General features: G+C 33.5%; 1 protein-coding gene across 2 annotated transcripts in view; it reads right to left on the bottom strand.

The window, feature by feature from the left end:
* Positions 1–12,805, bottom strand: part of RELN (reelin) — a 560,642-nt gene that overhangs the window by 397,457 nt on the left and 150,380 nt on the right. For both annotated transcript variants that reach the window (XM_036762107.1, XM_036762108.1), the window contains exon 3: positions 3,102–3,237. In XM_036762107.1, the coding sequence (XP_036618002.1) occupies positions 3,102–3,237 (136 nt within the window). The remainder of the gene's footprint in view (positions 1–3,101; positions 3,238–12,805) is intronic.

Here is a 12,805-nt window from a genome sequence, read left to right as displayed (position 1 = left end):
TAAGCCATCTATAAAACATTGGTTAGCTATTAGTACTAAAAATGTGAGATCCTTATCCAAGAACCAATGAGTGTACAGACTATTGGAGGAATGAAGGATATGAATCCTGACATTCTTATTATGAACAAACCAAGCAGACAGAAGGAATTTGCAGTTAAATGGAAGGATGGTTTGCAAGTTTTCCTTGGAGAGGTAAATAAAAGGTTTGGCAGAGTCGATTTTATCATTCATCTAAAAGCAATAAGTAACATCATTTCATGGGATATTGCTTCATCTCATATTGTAATGCTCATGTTAAGTATTTGCAAAAAGAATACTATGATAGCGAAGACCTGAGAACAAAGTAGATTTGTTTGCTCATTGATAAGTGAATGGTCAAACAAACTGGCTTAGGAGCATAATGTAATATTTGTCTACAACACCAAAGCCATAAGATAGCATAGTACCACAAGAAAAGAAAACTATGAAGAATTTACAGAATATGGGAAGACATGTATAAATTAATAGGAAGTAAAGTAGGATCAAGGAAAAATATATTTATGTATATGTATATATACACATATAAGTATTACAACAGTATGAATAGAAAGAATATAAATCAAAATTGAACACGATGTAATGATAATTAAGGTTTGAGGTCAAAGAAGAGATGAAAAAATATGCTTCTTTCCATTCATAAGAGAGGTAAGAAACTGTTAAGAGTAGAATGAAATATGTGCTGTCAGAAGCAATTAATGTGTTGGCTGATTATGCTGAGCTTTTTAAAAAAAATTAATCTTTGTTATAAGGGCTCATGCTGAGTAGGGGACAGGAAGAAATATATTAATAAATAAATGTGATCTGAACACAAAACACACTATTTAAAAAATTACCATGAAAATCATTGCAGCATATATGCCTTTTGTAGACATTGAAGAACACATAAATTAAATCAAGATATATTTTGGTATTCAGTGATTTTATCCTGAGAGTATTTTAAAATGGGTTGGAAAGAAGATGACAAACAGATGAAAGATGGAAAAAATTTGCAACAATCTTTATAATAATTTTTTTCTGTTATCAAAAAGAATGAAGCTACACCTCTTGAACTCCAATATCATAGTCCTTGATATGCTTATAGAGAAAGAAGAAATCACATATAGAGAATGAAGATGAGAAAAACAGCCGGATTAGACAAAGCGTATACAAAGGAGAGTCATCTTAGGGGAGTGAAACAATTATAAAAGAACTGAAGGGTCACTTCACAAAATACCTGAAGATGCCTAAGATACCTAAGTCATGCAAACGATTCACACTCTGTTAATTCCCCAAAATGGCAATAAAAAGAAAAGCAACAATTATTGACATAAATATATACTTTCTTATCTATTTAAATATTTACGTGAATAACATATACAGAAATACAAAGCATCCTGAATGAGGCAAGCTTTTATAAGTTTGAGCAATGCTCATAAATTTCAGGGATGGTGAATTCATGGACCAATGTAAATTAGTCTTTAAGACATCAGTACATTGCACTAAGCCTCTATTTTGACGTGGCACCACCATCATCATAGCCATAGAAAAGGGAAGACAATGTTGACTGTTTGGAACAACAATATTTAAAAAACACTTTAACATTCTGGAAGAATTTTGCAAACATTTTAAAAATTTAATCTTCCTGAAACTCTATAAGGCAAGTGTTATCCCCATTTTACAGATGAGGACATAAAAGTTTCAAAGTTATTTAAGTCACTTGTTCATGGTCACACAGATAGTAAATTTCAGAGGCAGAATTTACATCCAACTATCTCCTGACTCCAGGCTCAGTACTCTTTCTACTGCACTATGTTGCCTCTATAATGACTAGAATGGTTTAATTGAAAGAATAAAGGTCAAGGAGGAACTTCAGTCTGAGTGAGAAGATTTGAAACCATTTTATAATAGGATCCACTGAAAAAACTGGCAATTTTTAATCTGGAGTACAAAAGTCTTGGTGGGGGGGAAGCAAAATTAGTGTACATAAATTTGAAAGTCTGGCAAGTGGAAGAAGGACTAGATTATTTCTGACTGTCCCCAGAAAGCAGAGATGGGACCAATGGGTATAAATTATAAGAAGGTAGATTTTGGCTCAATATAAAGAAAATAATCAGATATGTCTGATATGCTGCCTGATTAGACAGTTCCATATGACTGGAGGTCATCATGTCAACTCTAGATGGTCACTTATTTAGGATGCTGTTGATTGGATTCATGCTTTAAATAACCTCAAGTCCCTTCCAACTCTGAAATGCTATGATTCTATAATTCAAATCTTCATATTATCAGGCATCGAGTACTTCATTTTATATGACTTATGCCTCCATTTAAGCCTGGCTAACATTGAATGCAATTGATAAATAACAACACAATATTCTCCACCCTTGGGTATAAGAAATAATTTACTAAGTTGATAGGAAATAAATAATTATGAAATTATAGGTATACTCACTTAAAAATTTTTTGTTAGGTTTTATTTTTCACTGAATGCTATTTTGGAGCAATACCATAACATACACTCACACAAACACACACACAAATGTATGTGTGTATGTGTGTATATATATGTGTGTATATATATATATATATTTATATAAACATACATTTATGTATTTCATATATAATATTTATGTATGAATATATATAATTGGAAAATAAATGGAGGTAGAGGTCATGTTATATGTTAATCAAAGGATAATTTGCCTTGACTTCCTCCCATTTTAATTTGACAATATGGCCCTAGTGCCCCAAGAGCTTGGGCATGCTTAATAATCTGTTTGGATGTTAACTCTATCATCATATTCGAAAATTTAATCCTGTTTGGATGTTAACTCTATCATCATATTCGAAAATTTAATCCTACTGAAAGAAGAGAGATTTCCTGTTAAATGGATAGATTCAGAAACTCATAATGAGGCAGTAGAGAATCAATCATGTGTGATACTAAGCAATTTATATGACACAAAGCTACGAGAAGATGTGACATTAAACTTTGTTTCATCAAAGGGGAAGGGAAGGTAACTGGCATATTGACAAGGATAGACCACCTCCCATCACCTATAATAGTAAATCTCAGGACTCACATGAAGTTGACACAGCCTGTGCCAGCAGGTGGAGCAATCCAAACGAAACTGAGATTGGTTGTTGGCAGATGACTCACATGTGAGGCTACTACACTGCACATAAACTGGTTTCCAAACTGGTGATCTGACATAATTCCTGAAGGAGAAGAAAAGGACATTATGATATTAACATAACAAAATATTTTTTATAATTTTAAACAACATATTCACGACATATTTTTCTTTTGTCACCTGAAAGTGACTTTGGTGTCTCCATTAGTTACGTAAAAGCAACACTTTTTATAGAGCACCAAAATCTTTTCTAAACTGTGACTAAATATGTTAAAGCCATATTTTTGCTATTTAAATGAAAATCTTGCATTTGCATAGGGCTTTATAGTTTTCAAAGTTTTTTCAAGATATTTTATCTCACTTGATCAATCAATCAATTAATAATATCTTATTAAGAGCCTGCTAAGTGCCAGGCATCACGCTATGAGTGCAAACAATAATGAATTCAATCTTCACAAGAAGCATGTGAAGTAGATAGGGCAGATATTAACATCCCTTTTATAGATGAAGAACTAAGGCTCCTTTCTGAATTATTATGTCTCTTGTTTCTCCTCCGTCCTATCTTTGGTTGAGAGACCAATAACTGTGGGTATTTCCAAAGGATTTGCCATGAAACATCCTCTCTTTTCTCTCTATATTCTCTCCCTTGGTGGCCTCATCAGCTCCCATGGTTTGAATTATCTCTTTGAAGATTATACCCATATCTATTTATCCAGCCTTACTCTCTCTCCTAAGTTCCAGCCTCATATCACTGACTAGTCTGTTAGACCTGTTGAACTGAATGCCCCTTAGGCATCTCAAACTCAGCATGTATAAAATAAAACTTATTTTTTCCTCTTAATTTGTCTCCTCTTCTGAATTTTCCTATTACTGTCAAGTGACTCACCATCCTTCCAGTCATACAGGTTCACAGCCTCAGGGTTATTTTTGATTCCTCTCTCATGCTCACCTTGCCCCAAAATCTAGTAAACATGTACCAAAAATCTTATAATTTCTTTCTACATCTCTTACATTCACCCCCTTCTCTATGCCGACCAAACTCAAATCTGAGTTTAGGCCTTCATCACTTCTCATCTAGAATAGTGCAATAATCTTCTGATTGGTGTTCCTGATTCAATTCTGCTTGCTACAATCCATCTTCTATTCAGATGCCAAAATAATCTTTCTAAAGTGTAGGTTTAACCATATAACCCACATTCTCAGCAAACTCCAATGGCTCCTTCTTACTTCCAGGATTAAATATAAAGTGATTTGTTTGGCATCTAAAGCAATTCACAACCTGGTCCTTTCCTACCTTTCAAATCTTCTTATGGTCTACTCCCTGCTATGGTCTCCATGATAAAGCCATATTGGCTTACCAGAAGTTCCTTGCACATATACCCCCATTCCTGTCTCTGTGCATTTACCTGGCTATTCCTCTTGTCTAAATCGCTCTCTATCCCAACCTTTGACTGTTAGAATCCCTGGCCATCCTCTCTAAAGTTACCTCATGTCTACTTTGTATATATTTGATACAGTCTAATTTATACATCCCCTATTAGAATTTAAGCTCCTTGAGGGCAGTAATTGTTTTTGTTTCTCCTCTACATCCTTTGCTCTTAGTATAGTCCATGGTACAGAGTAAACACTTTGTAAATGCTTAGTGATTACATGCAAAAGTAAATGATCTTTGGTGCACTGTGCTCAATAAATCCAAAAAACTACAGCGACTGCAGTAAAGATTCACCATTCTGCAAAAAAGTTCTGGGGAAAAATGAAAAGTAGTCTGGCAGAAATTAGGTTTATGCCAATACCTCACATACCATATCAAGTGAGACTCCAAATGGATACATAACAGACATAAAAGGTCATATAATAAACAAATTAGGGGATAAAGTAAGAAACTAATTTTTGTATTTTTGGATAAGGGAAGAATTCATGACCAAACAAAAGACAGAAAGAATCACAAAATATAAAATGGAGAATTTTAATTCCATATAACTAAAAAGATCTTTGTATAAACAAAATTAAATCAGCTGAAGTTAGAGGAGAAGCAAGTAAATTGGGGAAGATATTTGTAGCAAGTTTCTCTGATAAGGGTGTCATTTCAAGATATATAAGGAACCAATCCAAATTCTAAGAAGAAAGCCATTCTCTGATAAATGGTCAAGGGATATGAACAGGCAGTTAAGGGAAGAAATTCATGTTATCAATTACAAAATGAAATATATATACACATATATAGATAGACATAGACACACACACACACACACCTATACACACATACATACCTACCTGTACACACACACACTCTGAAACACCAGAAATTAGAGAAATATGAATTAAAGTAACTCTGAAGTTCCATCTCACACCCATCAGATTGACAAAACTGACAACAAAACCAATGACAGAGACTGAAGGGACTATGGGAAAGCAGTGATATTAATGTACTGTTGGTAGAAGTAAAAACTGGTTCAGTCGTACTAGAAAGAAACATAGGACACCTAAAAATAACAGTAAAGCTGTACTCCTTTTGACTCAGAGATACTATTACTAGCTTTATCCATGAAAGAGATCAAAGAAAGAGAAAAAGGCCTAGTATGTACAAAAATATTTATAGCAGTTCTTTTGTGGTGGCAAAAAACTGGAAACTAGAGGGGTCTTCATCGATTCAGGAACGGGTGGAAAAAATTGTAATATATGAATATAATGGAACACTGTCAAGGAATAAGCAATGATAAAAAGGAATGGTTTTGAAGAAACAGGGGAAGACTTTAATGAACTGATTGTATAGTGAAGTGAGTAGAACCAGGAGAACAATTTATACAATATTCACAATACTGTGGAGACTAACAATTTTTGGAAGACTTAAACACTCTGATTAATGCAATGGCCAATCACAAAACGCAAAAGGAGACAAACATGTTTAGACACATTGAAAGTAGAAACTTGCTTTACTTGACTATTCATATTCATTACAAGGGCTTTTTTTTCCATGGGGAGACAGAGAAGGAAAGGTAACAACATCTTAACTGAAAACGAAATAGCACATTAAAAATGTCTTTAATTGATGAAAGAGGTCCAATGACTTGAATAGGACCATAGGGCTTATTCAATTCTAAAATTCAATTCAATTCCACAGCTATTTATTAAACTTCTACTACACACAAGGTACTGTGTAGATACTGTAGTAGTTGTAGAGTTGGAGGGGAGAGGCCTGTATTTTCTCATTAAATCATGAGGTACGATATCCTGCTAAACCAGAATGTGTAGTGCTAAAGGAGGATGCAGTATACTAAGTGGAAGAAACAATGTTAGAACCCAGATCTTCTGAATCCTTGGTTACTATTTATTGCACACCATCATGTTACCTCTTGGGATGTAAGAACAGGTTTCCTAATATTAATGGATTCAGTTAACGTACAGCTGTAGCCCTGAATTGATCTCATTTAAAAGAACACTGCCCATTCCACATAAATTTTATTTTAAAATTTATCATTTAAATAACTTCTCCTTTCCTTTAATGCTCTTGGGCATTTGAAGTCAAATATAACTGCTCTGGGCTAATTAGAGATTCATAGGTTCATACATTTAGAGCTGGAAGGAACCTACAAAAACCTGCCATGATGATGCAGGAGAAAGAAAAATGGAGACATGTTGCAAGGGAGAAAGAACAATTCCAGAGTCAGGAGCTCTTGATTCAAATTATACATAATGTTTACTACATCTGGCTTTGGATAAGTCACTTGGGAGGGATAGATTGTTTATTTGAATTACAACCTTTTGAACGTTGAATGAATAGATGTGTAATGTTACTGAAATATTTTTTTATGCCACTATATTAAATTTTTATTACCAGTATCAAAAATGTGAATGGAGAATTTGCAACAAATTAAGAAGAAATAAAGAAAATTATCTGACATTATTTTGCCCAACTTTATGGGAACAATATCAACATGCTTAAAGAAATGAATATATTTTCAAATTTATCAAATATACATTCCAGGAAATTTAAAGTGCCTTGTTCAGCTTTCAGTGCTATATTATAGATAAATAAGTTTTTGAATTTGTGGAGTCTTCTACATCATATCTAGTTTAGCTACAGGGAGATTTGGCTTATTGTAGTAGACTTGGTATGGTTCCTGGATGGTATTAGAGGCAAAATCAAAACAGCACAGAGAAATTGCCATAAAAATCCTGGAAGAGCTTTGATTAAAATAATAACAGAAATAGTTGACATTTACCTAGCACTCTATGCTTTCCAAAATGCTTTACACATAAAATATCATTTCATCATGATAGCAACCTGATAGGGCACTCAGGTAAAGAAAACATTATAATATTACAGCTTTTTTCACATGAAGGAAACTGAGGGGGTTATAAATTTAAATAGTAATTACTATCTGCACTGTTATTTTAAATAGAAAAAATGTTTGTTGAATGATATTTTATGTGTATATTTATTATGTCTCACATATTTTTTTCCACAACTAGAAGCAGTGAAACTCCTCAAACCATAATTAAAATGCAGCTATTGGTATTTGAAATAATGCAGAAATGAAACATGACATTACAGAATGCTAGACTTGAAGTCAGGACAACCTGAATCCAATATTGTCTCCAGTCCTTATTAGCTATCTGACCAAGGACAAGATTCTTTAGTTCTGAGCCTCAGTTTCTTCAACTGAAAACAGAACATAAAATGCATAATTTTAGCGTCTATTTCTCAGGGTTATTGGGAGTTACAAATGAGAACTCACACGAAAGAACATGAAAGTGCTTGTAAATCTGAAAGCATGATTTATGTCAGTTGTTAAAATATTTTGCTTTTTACAAGGTGAAAGACAAATCGCCTAACTTCTGGGACTCAGTTTCTTCAATTATAAAATGAGAGGGTCAGACTAGGAAATATCTAAGGTTCATCATAGCTCTAAACATTAGACTTGCATAAGAAAAAAAACTATTATAAAAAGTTGGAAAAACAATAATGTGCAGGCTATTTTAACAACAACAACAAAAAATCTACTTTAGCAAATTGTTCAGAAGTTTAAAATACTACTCTAAAAATGAAGACAAAATTTTAAAATGCTACGACTCTATATTTTAATACACTCTAATGACCCTGTGAATTCAACCAAGTTATTTTCAGGCACATACTGAGATGTAACTTGTCAAGCCACAGAAATCATAGGCTTAGGGTAGATGAGACACCCACAAGGAAAACCCAGGGTGTAGCAGGAGGACCAGCAGCTGGTGACTCAGTGGTTGTCATTTCTCTATGAGTCAGTCCTAAATCACAGTTTCAATGTAAGATGAACGATATTAACTGAAGAGGAGATCCTGGGTTAAAATGAAAAATCAAAATTCCAACCACTTTCTGTGGGGAGTAAACTGAATGGAAACATCAGAATGAGTTTATTGCTGGGTTTTTAAAAAAGAATATTGGCAACCTGAGTTATGTTCAAACATCTCTCACATTCTTCAAAACACTTCCGAGAAAGTGAGTCAATGTCTAGCCAGGATGTTTAGAAAAAAATTCTTATGGATCATCCATTATTAGCTTACATCATTATCATAGTTAGATAAGTCAGAGACCATCACTCTTTGGGAGTAGACGAGTGGGCACTTCTATTACAAATACTGTGGTCCAGCTTGTAGTCCAGAATTCAGTTGTACAAGGAACCAAAGGTAAAAGTATTTGCAACACTATTGTACCAAACTTCTAGTTTATAGTGGGAATTAGCATGCAGCCTGCAGTAAAAATTGAAATTCTCAAACCCCAAATTTGGTTCGGGTCCTATTCTTTAAACAACTATCCACAAAACAACCAAACAATGAACCACAATATTTTCTTAGAGTTAATGCTTTTAAAAAAATGATACTCATCTACCAGGTCATCAGCCATTATAAAACTAAATGTTTTACTATTAGCAATTAATGAATCAATCAACAAGTATTTATTAGACAAAGATTTTGTGATTACTGTGGCAGAATACAAAAGAAGTATGACATAGCTTCCACTCTTAAGGGGTTCACATTTTAGTAGGGTTGAGAAAATTAATATAAATGGAAGAATTAAAGAAAAACTAAGGACTGACACATTTATATTGGATATAAATGCAAAAAAGAATTCAGAGAAGAGAATAAATCAGTGTGGACACAAATGGATTTAAGTCGGACCTTGAAGGATAAATGGGATCAACATAAGTAGAAAAAAGAAAGCCATTCAGGTGGGCAGAAAGCTTTTGTAAAGGTATGGATATTGTGCATGCAAAGGCAATAAGAAACATCATTTTGAAGGGTATTTCCTCTTCTTGGAATGTACTGCTCATGAAAATTACTTGAAAAAAGATAACTATGGAAAAAATATGGCTTAACCAACTAGATCTGTTGCTAGAGATAAAGGGGGGTGGTAGGGAAATTCCACAATGAACTTGATAAATATTATAATAGCTACTCAGTCATTTTAAGGAAATGGTAGGGATGGGATATATGTGTATATTGTGTGCTTATGTGTGTGTATATATATATACACATATGTATATTTATATACATATATGATATGTATATATGTGCATATTTTAAGGAATAAGGAATGAGAGTGGCCAAGGGCTTGTATACTATGTAGAAGTCTCATATCTATATATTATGAATACTTTCTTCAGTAAAAGAATTAAAAGATGCTGGATGTGATAAGCAACAAATATCATTACAAAAAATGAAATTTCATTATTCTTGCAAACAAGAAATGACTCATTAATGATGTGGTAGATATTCTTCAATCAGCTATCTGTGAAGTCAGATCAATTTGTTAGACCTAAGACCAAAATCAATACAAAGCCAAAAGTAAGACCTAAAAATTAGGAAACCGGTTATCGATATGATGAAATTAGGATGTGATTGGAAGAAAGGCAATCAGCATACATAACAATAATTTCATGCAGAAGTTGAAAAAATCTAAATCAGTTGTCACAAAGAGAACAACAAAGCCTTAAAAAGTGCTCTTCAGTCATCAAATAATTGGCTTATGTGCTAAGTAGAGAGACATGGCAGCCAAGGATAATACTATTTAAAAATAAAAATTTAGTCTGGATAGGTTTTGAGAAGTTTGGGCTAGGGAGGAATCCAATGGACACTGTCCCCGCACCTTAGTAGTGGTGGGTAGAGCTTCCTGTCATCCTGTTGTCACAGATAGGCTTATAGTGTGCTCAGGCCATGAGAGAAGGTGAGTGTATATGGTATGTGTATGTATGTGTGTGTGTGTGTGTGTGTGTGAAATATGCACATACACATAAAATACACATATACTAAAGATTGTAAAAGGAGTGGTTTATTGCATTTATAAACCGCCTAATAATAAAGGAATTAGAAGGGCGAGAATAAAGGATGTCACCAAAGAAATGTATGATCAATAATAAGATGAGATAGCGCTCCAATTATCTTCACTATGAGCTAATGGTGTCAAGAGAAAGTGAGAAATGCTCCCTGAACATTGAGGTTCTCCTGTGGTGAACTTATGAATGGACATGGATGAGAATCAAACAGGAACGGCAGGCAGGGATAGTTTACAATCTGTATTGTTTGAGGGAACACCTACATGGATGAGATCACAGATTGTTTTGAGTATCTGAGCATTATTACTAGGGTGAGGGCAGTGGGAATAGAGAAGAATTAATTAAAGAGGAAGAATAGACAAGGCTTAGTAAGTGACTAGATATGGAAGCTGGGTGAGAAAGCAACACAAAGTTTCAAACTATATATAACGTTATAACTATAATATGGGTTTCATTTGTGATCATTCTCAAATTCAGTGCCAATTATTTTAAATACCAAATTTTCATGTGTAATATCTTTCCCAGATTAACTGAGGAAGAGATGAACACTTTTCAGGTATCACATAGATTGTAACTTTAAGTTTAAATTTGTGTTTTCTAAGAGCTCCAGTTAGTCAAATAAGAATATGATGAATAAATGTCACATGCTGAAATATCATGGGAGAAAATACGAAGTAATGTACTATGCTTCTCCTAAACTATATTTGTAATTTACTACTTCTGGGAAAGGAAGCAGAATGTCTTTGATGAGTGCTCAGATTCCTCAAGAAGTGATAACTATTTCCATTTTGGTCAGATTTGCAACTATCACATTGTGAAAGTGTTGGCTTTTTTCATATTTGACTTTTTCCCCCAAGGCCATTTAAAAATAAAGTAAATCCTTGTAATTTATCTATGTCTTTCTACTTCACCTTACAAAAAACTGCTTTAAAGATAATTTTTCCTTTGAAAAATTATCTGGAAATTTAATAATTGGCATTTTTCTGGGTAGCAAATAAATACGCCTTGTCTCCTTAATCCTATTAGTGGTCACACAAAGAATAAGTAAATATGGCAGAGTTTTTCTTTGCCAGTGTTGAATTTCTAGAAGATTAGATGGATGATGTCTTTAATTGATCTAAAGTTGCATGATTCCTTTTAAGACAGTGATACACATTTCTGTGTCTTCCGGGATATCATTTTCCTTGACAAGTCTTCAGTTATTTTAAGTTTGTGACTAAACCTTGCATGAACCCCACTTTCCTTAGGGATATCTTTCCTATGCTCTTAATATGCACACCTTAAAAACCACATAACTCTAACTTGGATTGCCACAATGCCACATTTCTAAAATGAAACATAGGTTCTACCAAGAAAAATTCAAATTTCTCACTTCCAAGTAACACACTACAATTTTATCACACACTACGGTCTACCTAAGAAAAGCATTATTCATTTGTGTGATATATATTCTCTGCAAAGTAGTTTCAACATACAGGTTACTCAATTTTATTTATTCTGCAAAGGATTTTCCATGGTCAGTAGAAACATTGTGTCATTTGTTATTTTTCATGGGATGCAGGAACCAAAATATCTGCATGTAGGAAGTCATTAAACCAGATAAAAGTATACTAGGATTTCAGGGGTCTAGCCTTTGGAAATTGAGGTGTTGACATATAAAATGAAATCTGAAAGTAGAAATGTCTGTTTAGTTTTATATATTATTTCAAGTCTTCAGAAGGACATTTTAGAAAGTATGGTAATGCTAAGCAACTTGAGTTACTATATAAAAACATGTTGATGCAAGAAATTTAAATCCTCTTGAAGGGTTATCATCTCATTTTATTGAAATCCATTTTACTCTCTTAAAAATCTTTAAAAAAAAAAACCTTTATCAGATTCTTTAAAAAAATTCTAAAAATTCCACATAGGATCATTATATTCTAAGTAGCCAGGAGAAATGAGTTATATATTTTCTATTCTATACTTCTCATTGAATTCTTAAGTGAATGGTTTCTGTTTACTAGAATTTGGCTTATTATTAGTCTTCTCTGGCAGGTTAGCATACTCAAACATTGAAACAAAACCAACCACATTTTTACATGTTGACAAGTAATCGTAGAACACATGCCTATTTCAGCTTGTCTCTTGAAGGACTGTGCTAGTGATAATGGGTACGAAAAGAAGAGCTTTCAAGTCATATAACACGATTCTGAGTAACTCTCCCTCTCCCTCCCTGGGCTGCTTTTATTTCCCTAAAGCTCTGGTCTGTGGATAACAGGCGTCAGATCTAAAAGTATTAAGGGGCAAAAATGCCAGACAAATCAGGTCTTAGTGGGTTTTTTGAAGGTCATTTGGACT

This window comes from Trichosurus vulpecula, chromosome 5 (genome assembly GCF_011100635.1).
Source record: "Trichosurus vulpecula isolate mTriVul1 chromosome 5, mTriVul1.pri, whole genome shotgun sequence".
NCBI lineage: Eukaryota > Metazoa > Chordata > Mammalia > Diprotodontia > Phalangeridae > Trichosurus > Trichosurus vulpecula.
The sequence above is the reverse complement of the archived record's forward strand: the minus strand, read 5'-3'. Positions and strand labels throughout refer to the sequence as shown.